The following is a 22,910-nucleotide window of genomic DNA, read 5'->3' on the forward strand; positions in this document are numbered from 1 at the left end:
TACTAAGAAATTTTATATATAAAACATGACCTTTATTGGAGGAGAGGGGGATTCTGTAGGTTTTTAAAACTATTCTGTGTGCAATGATTCTTGCATAGTGTACTCAGGTATATTTTTATACCTCTCCAGGGTAATCTTCTAACCCCAGCCTCCAGGCCCCTTTCTAGTCTCTCCAAATTCAGTATTATTGGAACTGCAGCTTGTTAGCCTCAATTAGGCTTCAAATACAAATTATTACAGCTTTACAGAAATATAGGTCAGCATGTTGTTGTAAGGCTTTTTATTAATATTTTCTACCACAATCGAGTTTTTTCTAAATACATGTACAAACACAGTAACTTCGAAAAAGGGGAGGTATAAAAGTCATTTTCACTAGTCCAGTCATATGCAAACATACTATGAATGGAGAGATTGTGAAAGAAAATAAATTAATGTTTCATGAACTTCCCTGCTCTGTTAAATATGTTTTCTTCTACTCAAAATAATATATATACCACCAGCATTTGAAGCATCAAAAAGCCTCATGTTTGTGGCCACATGATTGCCATAAAGCAAAAGATGTGATTTTATGGACTGTTGAAAAGATGATCACGTATTTTTGGTTCACTGTGGAATTAAATTTGAACCTGGGTAAGTGAGGTCTTGATTTTTTTCCCCTTCTCAAACAAGGAATTCCTTCTGGTCAGGAATCCTCCTCTTTTGGAGTCTCAAAAGCAAAGTAGTTCTGCTATAGAAGATTACAAAATTAAGAACTTGCTGAAGATGGGAGAAGGGCATGATATGGCTCTTCTGTTGTGGCTTTTATTTATTTATTCATTTTATTTATTAAATTTATGCCACTCATCTCACTATCAAGAACAACTCTAGGTATCTGTTTTTTCTCATCCTGCCTTTATTATTTTTATAAATAAAGCAGTGAACATACCTAATAGTCCTTCCTCCTCCTCTCTTCCTCACAGCAACAACTCTGTTAAGTGAGCTGGATTTTCATGCCAGGACTGAATGAGAGTGACTGGCCCAAAGTCACCCAGCTGCCTTTCAGGTCTAAGGCAGGACTGGAATCTACTCTCTCCCGAGCCTTCATCACTAAACCAAAGTAGCTCTCAATTATTTTGAATGTTATCTGTCCCCAAACCATTGCAAACCTTGAAAATGTGACTCTGAAACAGAATTGATCTTGGAACAAGCCACAAACACAAAACCATGGAGTTAGGGCCATTTATGCCTTTGTGGGAGTTTAAAGCTGCATGAATCCATCCGGTGATGAAGTGACAGCCTTGAACCTGTATGCAGACCTCAATTTCCATCCACACATTGGGCCAGGGGACTCCAACCTTGGCAACTTCAAGACTTGTCAAGAAAAGTCATAAAGTTGCCAAGGTTGGAGACCCCTGCTCTAGGCAACTCACTGAGGGGTTGCTGGAAAGCAGCAGCAGCAGCAGCAGCTAGGGAAACCCTGCCTTACCTCCCCCCAAAAAAGAAAACAAAATTCCTATGCAGATACAGCAGATATTTGTTGATAGTCACTATAGTTGCCCAATTCCATTTGGCCACAGGGATGAAGGTGGAAGATGCTCCCACCTAGAGCAGACCCATTTTCGGACCACAGATCAGGTAGGGCTTGGAGAAAACCATGACCCTGATGTGTTAGCCAGCTGTCCTGCCTTTCCCTTAACTAAACAATTCGTTAGGCACCGCTACTGAGCAAACCTCAACTACAGGAGTTGTACACAGCAAGTATTTAGACTACATATTTGAAAATCCCAACCTATATTACAAAATAAGCCATGCACTACCAAAATAAGTAGAAAAGGAAAATTTTAAAGCTTATTTAATCAACTCTTCAGCTGATTATCAGTATATGGATATTGGTTACCCTGCTGAAAAAAAAGCTGTCAACCGAACAACTAATTTAAGGCTTTCAACCATTTCATAAAGATATTTTGGTGAAGTATGTAAATTTGCACATGAATATCTGAGGATTGTTCACACTTTCTTTGATGCACATGTGCCTCGCAGAAATCATTTTGAAAGAGGCACCTCTTCCTGGGCAAGATAAACTGGAGACTGAGGAGACTGTCTGTCAATTCTTACCTTAAAAACAATTTATATTTTGAAAAAAGTATTTATTGCCCAATCATCATGCCCAGAAAAGATTAAAATAATTTAATAAATGATGCAGTCCTAATTTTAGTGACAATAATTTGAGGATGTTTCCCTATTCCTTTCATTTATCAAAAAAACCAACAAGAAAATACATTAACACTTAATTTAAAACAAATACTTAACATAAACGTTCAATTTCCTGGCCTCAAACAGAGGGATAAGTCTACTGAAAAATGATGTCAAAAATAAGAGATGATACAAAGTTTAGAGCAGATTCGTCTCCATTCTATTCTCCAGCTGGCCAAGGGAAGTCCACCCAGTTTATCTATTGTCCGGATCCATCTGAAAGTGCTTCAGAGTTTTCTGTGCCCAGAGGCTGCGCACTGTCTGTGAAGTTGTGGGCGTGCTCAAGGAACAAATCTTTCAGTACACTCAGCTCCTTCGTAAGGAGTTTGATTTTGGCTTCCAAGCGTTCATTTTCTTCTTTCAGCTGGTTTACCCTCTGGAGGGTGTCCTGGGCTTTCTGCTTACTTTTCAAGCGGCTCTTTTTCACCGCCATGTTATTCCGTTCCCGGCGCTGGCGGTATTCATCACTGTTTCTATCGACAAGGGAATTCTTTTTGCCCTGTTTGCTGGGAGGTGTAGCTTTGCCCCCACCTCCAGGACTAACGGGCACCAGCTGAGGAACTTGTTGCAACCCACTGGTGTGCGCTTGGGTATAGATGACACTTACTCCATTGGTTTCTGCAGCTGTGTTCTGTTGTGATGTCTTGCTCATTTGGACAAGCTCTCCTGTAGACCCAGCGTGAGTTATAAGAAAAGATATATCCTGGAATTTCAAGGTATTTCTGGAGCCGCTTCCCACAGGCTGTCACGCGGAATCTAGAAAGAAAGAAAAATACAGTTTTGTTTTGGTTTTCTTTCAAAATGTAAAATGCAACATCCCCTCAAGATGGATTTCCATCAACATCTACAGTGGATGCCTGCCCTGACAAATGTCATAGGTGTTGTTTGCTGCAGGTATATCTTTTACCTTACATACAGTACCATATTTGGATTGTAATTCATTCACAGTTGTACCAACCGTATCTCAAATTACATGCTGTCAGATATAAGATGAACATTTTGCCCTATGAGCGTCTAGCATTAATTCATTATGTTATTATACATGCGGTATTGGTAAAACCAGCATTAGCTTAAACTGACTTGATCGTGGGTTGCATATCAGCGTAAGATGAATGCCAACATCCATTCCAATACAAAATTATTACCACTCATGCTAAGCTACCATCTTAAGTAGGTCTGTGGGTGGGCACAAGATAAATCGAGGCTAAGGCTTCAATGCAGTGGTGAAATGTAAAATTTGTTACTACCGGTTCTGTGGGCGTGGCTTGGTGGGGGGTAATGTGACTGAGTGGGCATGGGTAACTTTAAAAAAAAAACTTTTGAAAGCATTTTTTCTACAATTTCTTCGGCCGAAGAGGTTGTAAAAAAAATGATTTTAAAAGGCTCTGACAATCCAAGCTGTTTTTTTTTTTAAAAGGGTGGGGTTTTTTTGCTTTTAAAAGAAAAAAAAGCCTCTGACGATCAGGCAACTCAGCTGGGATGGCCGAAGGGGTTGTTAAAAAAATGCTTTTAAAAGGCTCTGACGATCCCAGCTGAGCTGCACGATCATCAGAGGCTTTTTTTAAAAACTTTTAAAAGTATGGAGTGTGATAATCTTCTATGAATGCACACATTTTGGCCTCCAGATGCAAGCATGCTCAAAAATCATATGCAAACCATTTTTTTCTGCATTCCATCTTAGCTTGCTTAAATTATTTCAATGGCATATTTTGACAGCTATATAGCTTTTTTTTTTGCTTTAATTTATATGCCGCCCTTTTCCGGAGACTCAGGGTGGCTTATAATGCGTTAAGCAATAGCCTTCATACTTTTGTATATTTATACAAAGTCATCTTATTGCCCCCACAATTTGGGTCCTTATTTTACCTACCTTTGAAAGGATGGAAGGCTGAGTCAACCTTGAGCCTGGCGAGATTTGAACTTGCAGTAATTGCAAGCAGCAGATGTTAATAACAGTGCGTTAGTCCACTGTACTACAGGCTCTTCCTATAGCTGTATAGTGAATATGATTTTCCTATTGAAAACTGCAACTTTATATCCAGGAAATTAAGTCTCTAATGTAAATGCTCTAATTACAAGCGGTCATGTTAGCCGCTTGATCTTATTACTGCTCCCCTCTTAAGCAACCTCAGCAACACACTGGGATGCTTTCAGCCATCAGAGAGAGATCCCTAGTGGATGGACGTCTAGTTTCCAATTTCACAACCTTCTCTTGTCAACGGTGCTCACTGTCTAACTTCTGCTCTATTTTAAAGATCTTCACCAAATTCTTTCCAGCTGGAATGTAATGGAGGAATGAGCGGGGGGGGGGGGGGGGGGAGCAAGAACAAGGCTATTTGGTCTTCTAAAATTTGAATATGAAGAATCCCGCCCCCCCACCCCCGGCTTTCCAAATGGCCTCAGTTCAACATGCATCCAATATGGCTCCAGTACTAACAGGTAAGAGATGCTGTTCAGGCGAGAGCCATCTAAACGTCAAGCTGTCTAAGAATTAATTCCTCTAAAACGCAGAATGTGATGCAATGTTTAATGACTTGGGGGGATGAAACACAGACACCTCCATATGCTCAGACATACTAGCTTTTTTAGCATGGAACAGTCAGTATTCCAGCGTTGTGGGGAAACAGTGTTATATTTATTTATTTAGTAAGTTTATACAACTACCCATTGCTGATGCTGAGTAGCATTCAGAGTTTAAACAAAGCCTTAAAAACCATTATAGAAACAAACATAAACAAAACCACAGGAAAGTGTGTGTAAGGTTTTGCATATAATGTAACCATTTTGCTGGCTCCCTATTTCATGGGGTCCCCAAGTTTGCTGACAGGACTAAGTTTTAAGAGATTTCCAGAAACTCAATAGTCAGGGCCCATCTCACCTGGAAGGGTGGGGAGACAATGCTAGCAGACACGTACCTCACCTGACCAGATGGGATAGGCAGATGGTCCTTCAAGTAATTCGGCCCCATGCCATGGACTAGGTAGGACTTTAAAGGTCAAAAACTGTGCCTTGAATTTAATCTGGAAGGAAACTGGCAACTAATGCAGCTCATGAAGCAAAGGTATAAATGGGCAGTTCTGAAGTTGCAAATCTAAGAGGAGCCCCAGATTGAGCACATGGCCTGTTTGGGACAATGCAAGCCCCAAGATGATAAACTCCAAAATCTGGAAACATACAAAACCCAAAACGGCTCAATATTGCCAGGATTCTGCTGAAGCATGTGGTTCCCCCATCCAGACTCCCCCAGCCTCCAGACATGAGCATCACTGCTTGGTTTATTTGGGACAAAGATGCACGACTGGGTACCATCAGCATACTGACTGTACCTCTCCCTACAGGGATAGATGACCTCCCCCAACCCCTTAAGATTATCCTTAGATAGCATAGCAAACCCTGCAGGACCCCACATAGTAGGGGCCGAATGGGGCAGTTCTCACTCCTGACTGGAATCAGCTCTACAGGGAGAAAACCAGCATAATACAGTCCCACTTACTCCTAAGGCACAGAGCCTATCCAGAAGTAGACTATGGTCGACCACATCAAAGGCTGCTAGGATGCACTACCCCCTGCCCCCCGGAGGTCAAACAAATGGGCAACCAGTACTGCTAAAGTTTCAAGTCTGGATCCTAACTGAAAGGACTCCAATCTCCATTTAATCCAACTACTAATAACTGTGCTAATTATGGAAGTGATCCAGTGACTAGAAATAAAAAAGACATTAAAGCTCAGCACTAGGACTGGGGTCCCCATCCCCTGGTCTATGGACCAGAACCGAGCCCCCCAAGCAGCGAGTGAGCGTGTGACGCTTCATCTGGGTAAGCAACCATCCACCCTGCTGCCGCTGCCAGTCCGCAGAGCCGGAAAGGCTGGAAACCACCGGCTTAAATGACAAGAGACATAAAAGCTTCTGTCCATGTGGCTAAAGCTCAACTGTTGTCCAAATATGGGCAGAATGATTCCACTGCAACTTTAACTTTACAGGTAAATCCTTGAGTTACAGTCACTCCTTCAGCGATGGTTCAAAGTTGCAGCAGCATCGAGCTAGAGGGATTTAGGATGGGTCCTTGGAGTTTTCTTCATTGCAGCATCCGTGGGTCTTACGATTGTGGTCTGGGTGCCCAGCTGGTGATTCTGACATTGTGGAAAACATGGTAACATTGCCATTTCTGATGTTCCGTCTTCCGTGCCGCCCATTCACAAGCGAAGTCAGTGGGGAAGTTGGCATGAAGTGCAGGTCGCACCCATTTCTGTTTGAACAGCTGCCCTCCCTAGGCCTGAGTGAAGGGCTTGCCTGCTCCCACCTGATTTGCACTCCTTAGTGCCTCCCTGTAACAAAAGCCTGCCCTCCTTGGTGCCCACACACCTACTGGTTAACTCTCCATAGTATGAGCCCTTAAGGCTTAAGCACATTGATACTGCTTGATATTTTAGGTCAGATGAGATTCCTGTCAGATTAGATTTTTGCAGTTTCCACAAATTTGCAGCTAGCAGAATTTGTGTTAATGACAGATTCTGGCCCCTTGTTTCTTAGTAGCTATACCAAAACAAAAAGCAATCTGGTCAAATTGAACTTTTCTCAATCTTTGATATCGGCCTTATTAGCCAGTCTCAAAAGTTATTGATATTGAGCTTTGATAATTTTGATACCAATCAAAATTACCATTACTGATATGGGATTTTATGCAATTTGTGGGAGGCAGGCTAACTTTATTGTAGGTAACTGGAGATTTCAAATTCACCAAGGAAGGGACGCTGGTCTTACCGTGATACGTCCTTTCTCGTGGTGTGGAATGGGAGGTGCCAGGCTGGGTTATTCTATGCTCTAACTCTATGGACTGAGTTGAATCTTTTGAGGTTCCACTTCCCTGGTGACGTTCCTCAGTTTGACAATGAAGACGAAGCGAATGCTAAGCCTGCGAAGAGACAGAAACAAAAAAACACTCCCCACCCAATGGGAGTCAGACCAGGCAGGAAAAAGGGTGGGGCTGGCACCTCCCATTCCACACTACAAGAAAGGACGTATCACGGTAAGACCAACGTCCCTTCTCCATAATGTGGGAATGGGAGGTGCCAGGCTGGGAGATATCAAAGCCATGCCAGCACTAAGGGCAGGAACTGTCCTGGGCCGACACCCCCGTCTCCTCATGGACCCGTTGCAGGACCCTCTGCCCAGATGCTGCCTCAGCCAAGGCATAGGAATCAAGTCTGTAGTGGAGAATAAAGGGGGATGGAGAAGTCCACGTAGCCGCCCTACATATCTCAATTGCCCAGGCCGTCGTCGTTGCTGCATTGTGGGTAGAATGGGCTGTTATCCCGAGGCACCGGTAGAGCTTGAAGCTCGTAAGCACATGCTATACATGGTCTAAGCCAATGCCCTACCGTGGAAGGGATCACCCTGTGGCCCAGAGTCGACGGTTGAAAGGAGACAAACAGGGATTCCGTCTTCCTAAAGAAAGCAGTCCAAGAGATATAAATACGGAGGGCCTGCCTAACATCCAGTGTATGCCAGGTCTGTTCCAAGGCGTGCCAAGGCCCCGGACAGAAATCTGGCAGGACCAACTCCTGTGCTCGGTGAAACAAGAAGTTGATCTTTGGAAGAAAGGCAGGGTCCAGCCGCAGGACCACCCTGTTGGAGTGAAAAATACACAGGTCTTTCCTCACCGATAAAACCATCAACTCTGATATCCGTCGGGCAGACGTGACGGCCACAAGGAAAGCAACCTTGCACGAGAGAAGGCGAAGGCTGGCCTCCCTCAAAAGTTCAAAGGGTGTCCTAGTCAGTGCCTGTAGGACTTTTGACAGGTCCCAAGTTGGATAACGGTGAAGCGTTGGAGGGCAGATATTATAAGCCCCACGCAGAAAGGCCCGCACCCTCGGATGGCAAGGGAGCCCCAGTCCCCAAAGGTCAAAACAGAAGCTAGCACGGCAACCTGCCTAGGCAGAATATTAGGGGAAAGTCCCAGTTCCAGGCCCTCTTGTAAAAACTCCAGCACCTCCACCACTGAGGCTGAAGTAGGGTCCAAATGTCTCGCATCACACCAAGCCGAAAAGGTAGTCCAAGTGGTGTTGTAAATACGGGTGGTTGAAGGCCGCCTGGTCGCCTGAATCGTCCTGATGACCCTGGAACAGAACTTCTCCTGTCTTAGGAGCCTTTGTTCAACTGCCAGACAGCCAACTGGAACCGCTGGGGATCGGGATGTTGCACTGGCCCCTGGCTGAGGGAGACTCTGTCTGGGGGAATTCTCCAGGGACCGGCGCCAACCAGGTCAGCGAACCACGGTCTCCTGGACCAACGGAAGGGGGGCCACTAACAGTACCTCTGCCTTCTCCAACACCACCTTCCTTATGACCACTGATATCGGGGACAGGGGAGGAAAGGCATATAAGAGTCCCTTGGGCCAAGGGGTCCTCAGAGCGTCTACCCCCTCCACCCTTGGGACAGGAAACCGGGACAGGAAGCGGGGGAGGTGAGTGTTCATTGGAGAGACAAAGAGATCGACCATCAGCTGGCCGGCAAGTTCTGCAAACAGGCGGGGATGGACCCTCCACTTTGATGGATCCACGGTGGCCTGACTCAGCCAGTCGGCTCTTGGACATTAGCCGTCCTGGCGAAGTTATCCGCTGTCAGGGACAAAAGATGAGTCTCCGCCCATTGGCAAAGGGCCGTCGCCTCCTGTATAAGATATCGTGACCGAGTCCCCCCTTGCCTATTGATATGGGCCTTTGTTGTGGTGTTGTTTGTGTAGAGAAGTACATGTCACCCCCTCACCTGCGGAAGGAATGTCTGAAGGGTCAGACGGGCAGCCTGCAACTCCAACCAGTTGATCTGCTGGTTGAGCTCCAGCTGAGTCCAGCGTCCCTGGGCCACCTGAGACCCACAATGGCGTCCCCAGCTGAAAAGGCTAGCGTCTGATGTCACAGTCACCCGGCAAGGCTCCCTGAAAAAAACAACCCCTCCTGATGGCTCCCGACACCCACCAAGACAGGGAGAGGAGCACTCGAGGCAGCACCCTCACCTGAACGGACGAGGAGCTGGTGCCCGCCCTCTTGAAAGGGGAGCAAAAACCACTGGAGTGGCTGAGCATGGAATCTTGCCCATGGGACTATGGCCAGGCAGGAGATCATTTTTCTGAGAAGTTGTGACAACTGAGCCACCGGCACTATCTGGTCAAAGCCCAGATGCTCTCTTGGCGCTCCTGTAACAGAAACACCTGACCTGCCCATGAGTCTATGAGGGCCCCCAGATGGACAAGTCTTGTGGAGGGCACCAGATGACACTTCTTCAAATTCAAGGAAAACCTGTGGTCCTTCCGGGCCCCTATTGTCGTGGCCAGGTCAAGTTCTGCTAACCGCTGTGATGATGCCTGGATGAGCAGATCGTTCAGATAACATTGGATCCTGATAGGGATCAACCTGAGGTATGCTGCCAATACCGCAAGAATCTTGGTTAAAGTGCGGGGAGCCAACGCCAGGCCGAACGGCAAAGCCACATGTTGAAAATGGCGGCCGGCATAGGAAAACCTCAGGTACTGTTGATGGTCTGGACGAACAGGGACATGGAGGTATGCCTCTGTGAGGTCTATGGATGCTAGAAAATCCCCCTCCCTGAACGCCGCTAAGATGGAATGCAGGGACTGCATCTCGAACCTCCTGTACACAATGTAATTGTTGAGTCCCTTTAAATTTAGAATTGCTCTCTACCCCCCAACCCCCCCCCCCCCCGAGGCCTTTGGGCTGATGAACAAGATCGAATAGAACCCTCACTCCTATTGGTCCGATGGAACCGGCTGAATGGCCCAAACATCCAGCAAATGCTGAATAGCCGCCTCCGTGAGTTCCCGCTTGACCGGGTCTCCTGAAATTGGACAACAAAGGAAAAGCCTCGGAGGAGGGGAAATAAATTCCAAGGAGACCCCTGTTCTTAACGTCTCCCTGACCCAGAGATCTGTGGTTATCTCGTCCCAGCGATCCACAAACAGGCCTAACCTGCCCTCTATAGGAGCCTGAGGCCTGCTGTCACTTGGTGCGTTTAGCACCTCTGCCACCATTGCCACTATAGGGTCTTCCAGACTGAGGTTGTCTATCCCTGCCAAAGGTGGGTCTATCTGTCTGGTATCCCGAACTGGACTGGAAGGACCGCTGCTGTTGGGGAAAGCCTGCCCCAGCTCCCCCCTGCCTAAAGGAGGGCCGCCGGAAGTAAGGTGTCGGACAGAAATCAGCCCGTCTGCCCTGGGAAGGGAGCACCTTCCTCTTGTCACTGGTCTCCACCAGTAAAGGGTCCAGTGACTGGCCAAATAAGTGTCCCCCTTCAAAGGGGGTAGAGACAAGCTTCCATTTGTTTTTAGCATCCATGCGCCAGTGACGTAGCCAGAGCATACGTCGAGCGGTAACAGAGGACGCCATGGCCCGGGCAGAAAACTTGGCGGAGGCTAAAGTTGCGTCAGCGGTGTATTCTGCCGCTGCCAGAATATTGGACAAGTCCTGATGAGCACGGACATCCTCAGACGGTAAGTGGGACTGCAACTGCCTGAGCCATCTGACTGAAGCCCTGGTAAAGAAAGACGCCGCTGTAGATGCTCTGATAGCCCAGGAATCTGCCATGTGAGCCCGGCGGAGGGCCGTCTCTTCCCTGCGTTCTTCTCCCTTCAAAGCGTCCTCCGCATCCGGTGGTAGAATGGAGGAAGAGGTCAACGCAGCCACCGGTGAATCCACTTTTGGTAATTGCAGCAAATTAAGTAGGTCTGTGTCAACGTCAAAAAGCAGGTTCTCTTGTCCAGTGGCCCGAAATGCAGAGGTCGGTGCAGCCCACTGCCTACGTATCATTTCCAAAAACATCCCTGGGATAGGGATAGTGTCTGCCACAGCCCGTTCAGTGAACAGGAAATCATCCTGTTCTCCACTATCAGTAGTAGGTCCAGTTGCCGGAGAGGCCTTACCCAGACAAGCCGTAGCCCTAGCCTTGGCCAACAATGGTTTCAAGAGGGCCGGATTAAAGAGGCCCTTAAATGGCTTCTTGGCCAGAGAGCCATGCTTAAAATCAGAAAAATCCCTTTCTCCTTGATAGTCTTTTGAATAGAAGCTAAGTTCAGAGGGATCAGGGGAATCTGGATCCTGATAGTCCATAGCCTCAGGCAGATGCCTTGGAGGTTCCATCTCTGGAGCCAATGTATACATTTGGGCTGGCACTTGAAAATGCTGGTGCATGCCTTCACCAATGCCCCTTCGTATTGCCTCATTAACCCATTGCCTCATAAAGTGTGGCATATCCTGTTCTCCCACCTCCCCTTGGTGGAGCCCTGCTGCTGTGGGGGTAAAGGTAGCATCAGGAGTCTTAAGTGTTGCCTCTGAGGGACCAGGCCGCGGCTGTGGATCCTCTTGGGCCTCAGGAGACCAGGACCAGGCAATACCCGACATGGAAGGCAAAGGTTGGGCCTGCTGGACCGATAAATCTGGAGGCAGAGAAGCCAGCTGACGTTCTACAGATGCCTTAGCAAATTTCTTGTCAAGGGGCTTCTGACTTATCTGGGCAGTCTTTTCGTCTGCCTTAGAAGGTCCCTTACGTGCTCTGGCCCTGGCCCTTATCTTTGCAGCCGCAGCAATGCTACCTGTCCTGGGTTTGGCTGGTGCCCAGCCCGCCCTATCAGACTGAGGTGACCAGGAGCCTTCCTCTGAAAAAGCTCCCTGTCTGCCAGAGTCATCCATATAAGTAAAAGCTAGGTCCAAAGCCTAGAGAAAAACAGTCCAGAAGAAAAAAACAGTCCAGAAGGAAAAAATGGAGATAAACTGCTCAAAGTTATAATAACCAGTCTGGCAGGCAAGCCCCAAGTCCTGTTGAACACGCCAAAGGGCAAAGGAAAACAATACTGGCCTGGCTCCACGATGTGAAGAAGACAGGATGGCCACCGGGATCTCAAAATGGCCGACTTCGAACGTTGCTGCCTTGCCAGGATCAGGCCACAAAGCAAGCCTGCAAGCAAAAAAAAATGGCTGTTCAATGTCCAGGGCTCCCATCCGTCACCATGGAGAGCCCCCCAGCCCTGTGGCAATTAAGGAATGCCAGGGGAGCGAAGCCGCCCGGACTAGAGGCCGCAGGAGGAAAGCACGGGAAACAAAGCCGCCGCAATGAATTCCAAAGAAACATGGACCACGCCAGGCTAAGGAGGCTAGTGTGGTCCGGTGGCTCAGCCACTGATCAATGCCGCAGCGCCCAAGCACTCATACCATAAAGTGGCAAAAAAACGGCCCACACCCAGGCTGCAAGAGGCTGGCGCAGCCACCATGGCTCCGGAAGCATCCAGCAGAAAGGAGCAAGCCCGCTCTACAGCTGACTGGCGCTAGATCCAACGGAGCAAGGGAAAACCGTGCCAAGGCTCAAAGAGGCTGACGCAGCTCCAGCGGCTTCAATCAAGGCGCTCCAACTCAGCGGAGCCCAGCCGCAAGTACTGGGGCTAAACCTCTCCAAACAGCATCCCAAGACACAGTTTAGATACCTGTGGGGGATGGGGAGGGTGGGAGGCACCGGAATGGGCCACCCTCCAGCTCCAATCCGTAGCCACGGAGAGCCCTCTCCAGCTCCAAAGAGATCCAAACTAAAAAGGCAAAATTCTAGAAGGAAAAAGAAATCACTAAAATAATAAAAAGAAAAAAAAATTTCCAGGGAATTAATTCCAGCTCTGACACAAAGAAAAATATGTCCATAAACTGAGACTGAGTTGAAAAAACTGGGGAACATCACCAGGAAGGCAGAACCTCAAAAGATTCAACTCAGTCCATAGAGCTAGAGCATAGAATAACCCAGCCTGGCACTTCCCATTCCAACACTATGGAGAATGTGTAATTCTGTCCTCTCATCTTTTGGAAAGTTTGCTGATATTTTTGAAGTACGGTTTTTAAAAGCCTCTTTTCTTTGTCGTTGAGCAGCAAACCCCAAACATTCTGGCTCCATGGACTGCAACGGTGCCAGTGGGTGGCCACAGCGAGGAGGGAGGGGATGGTTTTGTGTGCGCAAATGGAGCCATGCATGCTAACCTGCTGCTTGTGCCGCTGGCTACTGGGCTGCGGACTGGAGGTCAGGGACCCCTGCCCTCTACCACTTTGGAGAAATGGTTATCCAATCTCTTCTTGAAAACCTCCAGTGATGGAGCACCACCAGTTCTGGAGGCAAGCTATTTTACTGATTATTCTCACTCGGATGCTTCCCTCAATTTAGTTGTGGTTCCATTGAGGACTACACATTGAGTGAAGCTAGTCAATCATTTGCAAATCCATCTGGTGGTGATGCTACCTATTCCACGTTTCTATCTCACCAAAAAGTAGGCTGTGACTTGTCAAAGGCCTGTGAATGTTTGTGAAATAGGCATAGAACAGTAGAGTAGCTAGTTTGAACTCTACACATGTGGGTCTAGTTGTTCATGCCCGACACACATTCATGAATTCATTCCTGAAGAAGGCACAAAATAGCCAACAGAACCAGTAGGAAGAACATGAAAGGTAAAACATTCTTTCAGGCCATGTTATAAAAAAAAAACCTGTGCCGTGGTGACGCAGTGGTTAGAGTGCAGTACTGCAGGCTACTTCTGCTGACTGCTAGCAATTTGGCAGGTCAAATCCCACTAGGCTCAAGATTGACTCAGCCTTCTATCCTTCCGACGTGGGTAAAGTGAGGACCCAGATTGTTGGGAGCAAGAGGCTGACTCTGTAAACCGCTTAGAGAGGGCTGCAAAGCATTGTGAAGCAGTATATAAGTCTAAGTACTATTGCTAACATTACCCATCCTACAAGACCAAAATGTAGATTTAAAATCAAAGAGGCTATGGCATTTTAAAGTAAGAGGCAGAGGGGAAAAACTTCTCTCATCACACATACCTCTGCTTTCAGGTATGCCGTAATGTCACTTCCCAAGTTCTAGTCAGAACACATTTAGTGGGACTAGGTTAGGGAAGGCTGGACATGATTTTAAGGTCTGCAAATAATTAACAGAGCTATGCCTGGATGGAAAGTTTAGCTTGAAGAAAAGTTTGTAGGATACTACTGAAATAGTCCAGGTGCAAAAAGTACACTGCTTGTAGAAAACACAGAACCACTAAAGAGCCCTTTTTTTCATATTCAAAGTATTCTGAAAAAAACCCCACAGTTCCTTTATTGAAAAGCCCAGAGGTGCTTTGCTTCCACAAGCTGGAGTGCTTATTCTGAATCATTATCAAAGCATGCTGGACCATTATATCCACTAAATCAAGGGTGTCAAACTCAAGGTCCATGGCCCAGATGCGGCCTGCGGGGTGCTTAGATCTGGTCTGTGGGGCTGCCCTGGAAACAGCGAAGGACCGGCCTGCGGTGCCTCTGTGTAGCCCTTCCAAAATCCATTTTTGGCCACGCCGTCCTGCACACCTCTCCCAGCAAAAATAGCACTCAGAGAGACCACGTACAGCACACCTGGGGTCTGTTTTCGTTGGCAGAGGGCTGCAGGAGGCCATCACGGCTGAAAATTGAGCCTCAATGAGTGATATCAAGCTGGCTATGCCCACCCTGGCCAAGCCCACTCTGACCACACCCAACCCCAGCCCCTCGAGGTGAAACATAAGCCTGATGTGGCCCTCAATGAAATTGAGTTTGACACCCCTCACTTAATAATCAGGCCATCTAGCCTATATCTTATTAGCTGTCTAATTTGTAGGACTATGCACAACTCCTCAATTTCAGAACATTCAATTCCTCTCACTGAAACATGTCATTCTAGGGGCAATTTGGCAGTTTCAAAAAGTAAATCCTCCAAGCCAGAAGCAGTTTGGGGTACCTTACATATAGTGCTCTGCCTCAAACCTGTTTGAGAAACATTGCATTAGTTTTGTTAAGTTGGCAAAGTCGATAGAGAGACACTAAATTAAAAAAGCAAGTGAAACCTAACTGGGTCTAGACTACCTAAAACCTGGAAGGAGCCTATTATTCCACAAGCATAAAGGCACAAGTTCAGAAAACAGAAATTAATCTTCCTCAATGTTTACAATCCTTTTTCAGAAGAGCTAAATTCAATCTCATGCAAATTATATATATAACGGTTATCATGCTGAAATAAAGTGCTCCGTCACCCTACCCTCCATCATAAACCTTTGATAGAATGCAGACACAGTTTCTTTTCACTCCACTAATTTGTTTTATCTTTATATCAGTCTAATAGTAAGCAATTTTGTACACTAGTTATCTTAATATACCTGTTGCCTTGATCATGTTTCCTATACAACTACTTGTAATGTATTTTTAAACACAGTAAGTTAACGTATATAAACTTCCATCCAAAATCTTAAGGAAGTCCAAATAAACTTTCTGTGGTACTCATATCCTACCATTCAGAAAGTTTTCTCTAAAATATTCAATATTTTAAAATATTCAATACAACATGCTTAAAAAGTTCATTTCTATAAATACTTCCTAAAACTTTTACAGGTTTGCACATACATCCCTTTACCTGAAGGTTTTATTCAGATTTTTCCCCTAAAACTGTGCATTTTAATAGTCAGCTTGGTAGGTTTCTTTTTTGTATTAACAATAGAAAATAAACGCTCCTCTAAATGTTTTTAATGAAGGTATGCAAATTTGGTGATACCCTAAGTCCATATGGCAATCCACATGGAAGGCTATCTTCTTGCTCCTACCAAACACGAAGCAAGGAGCGATAAAAGCTACCTGCATTGTTTCCAGTTGTAAGAAACAATGCACAGCACAAAAACACCTGAACATCCAAACATGTCAGACTCAAAAAGCCTTATTCTAAATGAGATTAGCTCCCTTTCAGCTGTTAAAATATGTTAAAAATGTTTAAGATGATGCAATGTTGTCATTTATGTGTTTTGTTACTGTTTGAAGCTTATCGAACAGCTTACACACCTTCATCTTTCTGTCCTTCACTGAAAACAGATGGGAAATCTTATCTCTACGATTTGCTACTAAATTTCATCAGCACAATCTGAGGAAATTGTAAGGAAACATTGGGGTTACGTTTCTATCTTTGCCTTACAAGGCAAAGTCCTTATTATAGTAAAGAGGTAACTATCATGTCTGCACACATTTCCAGCTGAGGACCACTACCTGGAGAATAGTCTGGCCCCTGAGAATATACAAGGCAACAACTTCATTATAATCAATGACACCAATACCCTTCCCCTAGGTTTTTTTAAATTACTAATGTTAAATTGATAGACAATGAAAAATAGGTAATACCATATCATGGGGAATAGGTTTAAAATATTGCATCACAGTTTTCCACAGTAGTTTTTTGAAAGTATTGTTTAGAACTTAAGATCTAATGGGATAATCAGAATTTTTTTTGAGAATCTATTAAAATATTTAAAATAAGTTTCCAAATTGAACTCAACTCCTGGGACTTCATGAGCTTATTTCCTTGGCAACAACACAGAAGTGGTTTACTATCATCACTGCCTTCCTTCTGGGATGTTGACTTTTCAGTCTAGTCTACCACCTTGGGATTCCGTGGCCTCCCACTCAAACCATGGGCAGGCATGGCCTTGCTTACCTTCTGATCTTGTAATAATTTCGTTTTACAAACCATAATACTGGAACTATCCTGAGCTACTGTAAGAGCGCTAAAACGGAATGTTTTGGTTGAAAGGGGCATTAAGGTTAACCTATTTAGCGCCAAAATCTAAATTATAGTATCCCAGATAGAAGCTGTATCTTGGAACACATGCTACTGCTTTTGGAAACAATCTGTTCAGCTCAGATTCCTCAGGTCAAACTGAGGAATTACAATACATATGAAACATCTTAAATTCCAATGTCAATGTATCTACTCTGAATATTTTGATTGCTGATATTTCTAAAGAACTGAAGTTCTTTAGAACTAGTAGTCTTCTAAATAGTTATGCTCCTAAAAGTACACATCCCTTGCAAAATTTGTAAGAGTTTACATGAGCAATCAGATAAATCACATTTTTAATGTAATTTAACTTAATAGGCATCTCACAATAGCACAATTAATAAAGAAACCATCGCAATAAAGGAAATAAAATGGTCCTATTTAAAGGTTTCCATGCTTTTAACATTATGCATTGCCCCTTCTAGCATCAATAATGGCTTGTAGCGTTTCATGGTAATTGTGACAAAAGCCTTTTTTTCCTCACATAGTAAAACTTCCCAACTACTGGGCAAAAAGCCTCCATGTCCTATGTATTCTTTGGTTGTCCGGCATGGCCTGCATCTTTAAGATCTCCCAAAGTGGCTCAATGATGCTGAAGTCAGGAAGCTGTGATGGCCACTCCGGAATCTTCATTTTGTTCTATTATAGCCACCCAAAGATCAACTTGGCCTTAGGTTTCTGATCATGCTGGAAAGTCCAAGTGCTCTCCAGGTGCAGCTCCCAGGCTGATGAATGCAAATTTTCCTCCTGAACTTTATGCTAATATGCTGAATGTATGTTGCCATCAATGTTGATTTAATTCCCTGTGACACTACAGTTCACACACACCCCAAAACAGCAGAGCTCCACCTGCATGCTTCAAGGATGACGCGCTTCTCTTCACAGCCCTCAGTTACTCTCCAAATATGGTGTTTATGGTTGTGACCATAAAATACTAATTTTGATCTTATCACTCCAAATGATTTTGTTCTTGAAGTTTTGAGGCTTCTTTAGGAGCTGTTCTGGATATGTTCAAACATCTCCTTATTGTGCCTGCTGAAACAGTCACACAACTTGGCTTCAGAGAAGTATTTCAGTAAAACTTGCTTGATTTTTCTTTATATCCCAACAAATTTTCCTGGTAATTGTGTCTGACATCCTTCTTGGTCTACCTGACTAGGGCTTGATATTAACAGAACCCTACTTTTACACTTTCTGATCAGCGTTTCAACAGTACTTATTGGCATTTTCAAATATTTGCTCTCACTATGCTTCAGTAACCAGCAGTCAGTGTAATCCTGGGTGAAATGCACAAGGGTTTTTCAAACAGGTAAGAAGCTCAGTTAACTACACACAGACACCAATTACAAACAAGACACAGGTATGGATACCCACCCTTCACTGACATCTCAAACTGTGTGCACCTGAATTATTAGTCCAACATCCTATGGTATATAAACTTTTGAACAGGCACATTTTATTACTTCCTTTATTACTATGGTTTAATGCAGGGGTCCTCAAACTTGGCAGCTTTAAGACTTAACTCCCAGAATTCTCCAGCCAATTCTGGGAGTTGAAGTCCACAGGTCTCAAAGTTGCCAAGTTTGAAGACCCCTGGTTTAATGATTGTGCTATTCTACGACTCCCAACATTTGATTTGGCTGGAAGGGACCTTGGAGGTCTTTTAATCCAACCACCCCTTGCCCAAGTCTTTCTTGCATCCCGGACAAATGTTTCTCCAACCTATTCTTGACAACCTTGAAAAGGAGGGATCACTCCATGTTTACTTACGATCCACCTCATACAAACTCTGCAAGTGGTATGTAAACCTAACAGCGCGAGTGTGCATCCCGAAAGCTCTTCCGTTTTCTTCGATGGAAGCAGCCACAGGGATAGGAATAATAATAGGAATGGGAATGGAATGGAATAGGAGAAGGGACCTTGGAGGTCTTCTAGTCCACCCCCTGCTTAGGCAAGGAAACCCTATACGGTTAATGAGCGTTTCCTGAACTATTTCCCTTTCCAAGCAACGAATAAAAACGCCGCACTCCAAACCTCCAACCACAACCAGCAGAAGGCTTAGCCAGGAGCAATCGAAAGGGGGGGGGGGGGGGTTCGAGTCCACCCCAGACCTGCTTGATGCAGAGAGAGAGAGAAAAAAAAACCCGCCCCTACAGAAAAGGGATCCCATCCCCTCCCCCTAGCCAGCCGGGCCTTTCCCCGCCTGCCCAAGCATGACTTCATCCCGGCAGGGCCGGGCCGCGGTTGCTGCGAGGTTGCATCATCCAGCAAGGCGCACGCGCATGCGCACTCCCCCCTTCCCTACCTGCCGGGACCCCTCCGGCCAAGGGGAGCGGGGGGGGGGAGGGCAGCCGTGGGAACAGCCGCGCCGCTCTCAGAGGAGGAGGGGGGGGCAGCGCGCGAGGAGACCGCGCCGGGCGCCGGAGGGGAGGTGGAGCGCGGGGGCTGAGGGGAGCCGGAGTCCGGCGGCAATTGGTCCCGTGGGGGACTTGGCCTCAGAGCTCTAGGCCGGCTTCTCTCGCGCGGGGAATGGACGGGTAGGCCCGGCCCAAGGTCTCACCCCCACCCGAGGCCCCTTCGGGCGGAGGCCGCCACACGCCCACCGAAGGCTTTGCCGTCGGAGAGGATGCGGAGAACCACTCACCTGGCCCGGGAGGAAGGCGCGGGCCCCACCAGTCCCGACTCGGCTCGCCGCCGCCGCGCCGCCGCCGTCCTTTCTCCGGAGAGGCGGGAGCCAAGAGGTTGCGAAATGTCCGCCAGCCAATCGCCAGACGGATTACCTCAAGGCTGATGCAATCTCCCTGCCCTCCTGAGACTGGCGGGCGCCTGGCCCAATCGCAGGTCAGCTGCCCAAGAATGCGCCTTCCGGACCGCCAATGGGAGAATTAGGCGGGATGGCTGAGCGGGAGGTGGGGGCGGGGGCGTCCTTTGTGCTCCAGTGGGATGGGCCGCCTCCACACGACCCGCGTGACGCGAGTCAGGAAACACCCCCCCCCCCCCAAATCTGTGTTCACGCATGGAACGCGAGTGACGATACCGTGAAGAAGTCTTCACGCGATGGCCCAATTTACACAACGTACAGAGTTCCAAGGGGCTTCCATTTTAGGCTAGTCAAGAGTAGAGATGGGAAGGCCTGGAAAATAAGCAGAAAAATTGGGGGAAAACGGGGGGGGGGGTTGTTTCCCTCATTTTTTCTGTTTTTTTTTCTAAACAGAATTTTTTTTTTAATTTTTAAAAAGTTTTTTATTTTAAATACATTAAAACACATTAAAAATCAAACATATACATACAACAAAAAATAACACAAAAAAGAAAAATATCACTTTTCAGCTATATACAGCCGTCTGCTCTTTCTATACATCAATATTTACAAATATTTAAGTATAAACTTATTTGACGTTCATTTTCTACTTTATATCATTTCTTCTTTACTAACAAAAGATCATACACATTTTCCCCCTCCTTTCTTCATTCATTTAACTTATTTCCTTATGTTTCAACCATTCATACCATCTACTCCAAACCTTATAATACTTTGATTCTTCTTTCTCATTAATTTCTTTAGTTAATTTATCTAATTCTGCACATTCCAGAATTTTTTTAATTAAATCCTCTTCCGTTGGTAGTATTTCTTTCTTCCAATATTGTGCATATACAATACGTGCTGCAGTCAATATATGCAATATAAGGTACTGTATTTCTTTAGTATAATTGTCTATTGAGATTCCTAACAGAAATTGTTCCGGTTTTCCCTCTATTGGATTCTGAATTATTTCTACTATCCAAGTTTTAATTTTCTTCCAAAATTTTTGTGCCATCGTGCAGGTCACAACAGAATATTTTCTGTTAAATTTCTAAAATTTTTCAGGTTTTTTTTCCAGGCCTCTGAGGCTCTTTAAACCTCTTTCCAGTAATTACAGTTGTGGGGCTTGCATGCTCTGAGGAAGATGAGAGATGCCCCAGAGATTCAACCATGGAGGACAGGTCTCATCAGAGGAAGAGTGTCTTTCTGTAGTTTTCTACAGGTGTCCCCAATACACACACACACACATATATACTCAGTGTCTGTGGACTGGTACCAGTCTGAAGCCTTTGGGGAACTGGTCCGTGCAAGCAGTAGGCGAGCGTGCAAATCTCTTGTTTTTGCAAATGCTGGACGTGTGCATGAAACCATCTCCCTCCTGGCCATTGCTGCCGATCTGCAGAACCAAAAAGTTTGGGGACCGCTGGTTTAGTAAATGATGAGATGTAAACTACATAAACCCGTACCAGATTTGTTGTCTGGGTCAACAAGGACCAGGCTAGATGGATATCCGGGGACAAATGGGCAATAGGACTCAGAACTATTGGCTGAGCAATCAGGGCCAGCAGCTGCAGGACTCACTGAAAGAAAATGTGTTTAAGATAAACTGCATGGTTTTTGCTTGGAACATCTGCCTAGTCTGCACCCACTCATTGCCAAACAGTTTAAGAACAGACTGCAAGGAAGTGAAACTGAAGATTGGTTAATATTTGGCAAAACCTACCTGATCATGAAAAATCCAACAAAAGGGCAGCACTAGGCAACTACCAGTCAATTATCTGCTTATTAGCAACTTTCAAATTGCTAACTGGTACTGCAGTTGACGGAGTCCAACAGCATCTAATTGAAAACAATCTCTTTCCACTTGACAGAAATGACTGTCCAAACAGCAAAAGAAGAAAAGATCAGTCTCTAACAGAAGACAAAATTTGGAAAAACGGCAGGAGAAGAGAAACCAAGTTGAATGTAGCTTGGATTGATTACAAGGAGGCATTTAATTCCTGCCATATGATTGGATAATCAAACATATAGAAATAATGTGAGTCAGTATTATTTATTTTATTTATTTATTTATTTTTTCAAATTTCTATACCGCCCTTCTCCTTTCGGACTCAGGGCGGTGAACAGCCAAGTAAAACACTTTGTATACAAAAGTTAAAATAGATTTAAAATAATTAAATAATTTGACCCATAATTTAAAGCATTTCAATTTAAGACCAATTTCAAATTTTAAAAACCCATCATAAAATCAGGACAGCCCGGCTAACTTAAAGAGGTAGGTTTTAAGGGCCCGACGAAAAGTCCGGAGGGCTGGGATCACTCGTATCTCTGGGGGTAGATTGTTCCACAGGGTAGGTGCCACCACAGAGAAGGCTCTCCCCCTGGGGGTCGCCAGCCGACATTGTCTGGCCGACGGCACCCTGAGGAGGCCCTCTCTGTGGGAGCGAACTGGCCGGTGGGAGGCAGTTGGTGGCAGAAGACGGTCCCATAAGTACCCCGGCCCTAAGCCATGGAGCGCTTTAAAGGTGATCACCAACACCTTGAAGCGCACCCGGAAGTCCACCGGAAGCCGATGCAGCTCGCGCAGGAGAGGAGTCACATGGGAGCGCCCCGTCGCTCCCATAATCCCCCACGCGGCCGCATTCTGCACCAGTTGGAGCCTCCGGGTGCACCCCAAGGGGAGCCCCATGTAGAGAGCGTTACAATAGTCCAGACGAGAAGTGACGAGTGCTTGAGTGACTGTGCGTAGGGAGTCCCGATCCAGAAAAGGGCGCAACTGGCGTATCAGGCGAACCTGATAGAAAGCCCCCCTGGCCACGGCCATCATATGCTCTTCTAAAGACAGCCGTGCGTCCAGGAGGACGCCCAAGTTGCAAGCCCGTTCCGTGGGGGCCAATGATTCGCCCCCAATAACCAGTGATTGCACCAGCTGGCTATACCGGGGCGCCGGCAGCCACAGCCCCTCGGTCTTGGAAGGGTTGAGTCGAAGCCTGTTTCTCCCCATCCAGACCCGCACGGCCTCCAGGCACTCCAGTAAAACCATCAGAAGCTTTGTGCAAAAATTTTGTGCACAATAGGAGACAAGGTTGCTAGTCAATGGTAATAGACTGGGAGAGGTTAATATCAAGAGAGGAATCTTTCAAGGAGACTATCGCCACTATGGTCAAACATCAAGAATATCTGCCAGGCTATCCCATTTGCTTTACATGAGCAATCTGAATCTTT

The 22,910-nt window shown here is 45.9% G+C and overlaps 1 protein-coding gene across 3 annotated transcripts; it reads right to left on the reverse strand.

Annotated features, from left to right (window-relative positions):
• Positions 1–265: 265 nt before the first annotated feature.
• On the reverse strand, positions 266–19,617 carry CEBPG (CCAAT enhancer binding protein gamma). 3 transcript variants are annotated; one of them, XM_070953224.1, is made up of 3 exons: positions 19,527–19,607; positions 12,101–12,199; positions 266–2,988 (listed from the first exon to the last, which is right to left on the reverse strand). In XM_070953224.1, exon 3 carries the CDS (start codon positions 2,882–2,884, stop codon positions 2,432–2,434), a length of 453 nt encoding a protein of 150 aa, XP_070809325.1. In that variant the 5' UTR covers positions 2,885–2,988; positions 12,101–12,199; positions 19,527–19,607; the 3' UTR covers positions 266–2,431. The 3 variants fall into 3 exon arrangements, with proteins under 3 accessions (XP_070809325.1, XP_070809324.1, XP_070809323.1); XM_070953223.1 differs by lacking the exon at positions 12,101–12,199 and having other exon boundaries at positions 19,527–19,617; XM_070953222.1 differs by lacking the exons at positions 12,101–12,199; positions 19,527–19,607 and adding an exon at positions 6,995–9,902.
• Between the last annotated feature and the right edge of the window lie 3,293 nt (positions 19,618–22,910).

The sequence above is a fragment of the Pituophis catenifer genome, unplaced genomic scaffold, assembly GCF_029215685.1.
Source record: "Pituophis catenifer annectens isolate HBS135680 unplaced genomic scaffold, rPitCat1.0.hap2 SCAF_13, whole genome shotgun sequence".
In the NCBI taxonomy this organism is placed as follows: domain Eukaryota; kingdom Metazoa; phylum Chordata; class Lepidosauria; order Squamata; family Colubridae; genus Pituophis; species Pituophis catenifer.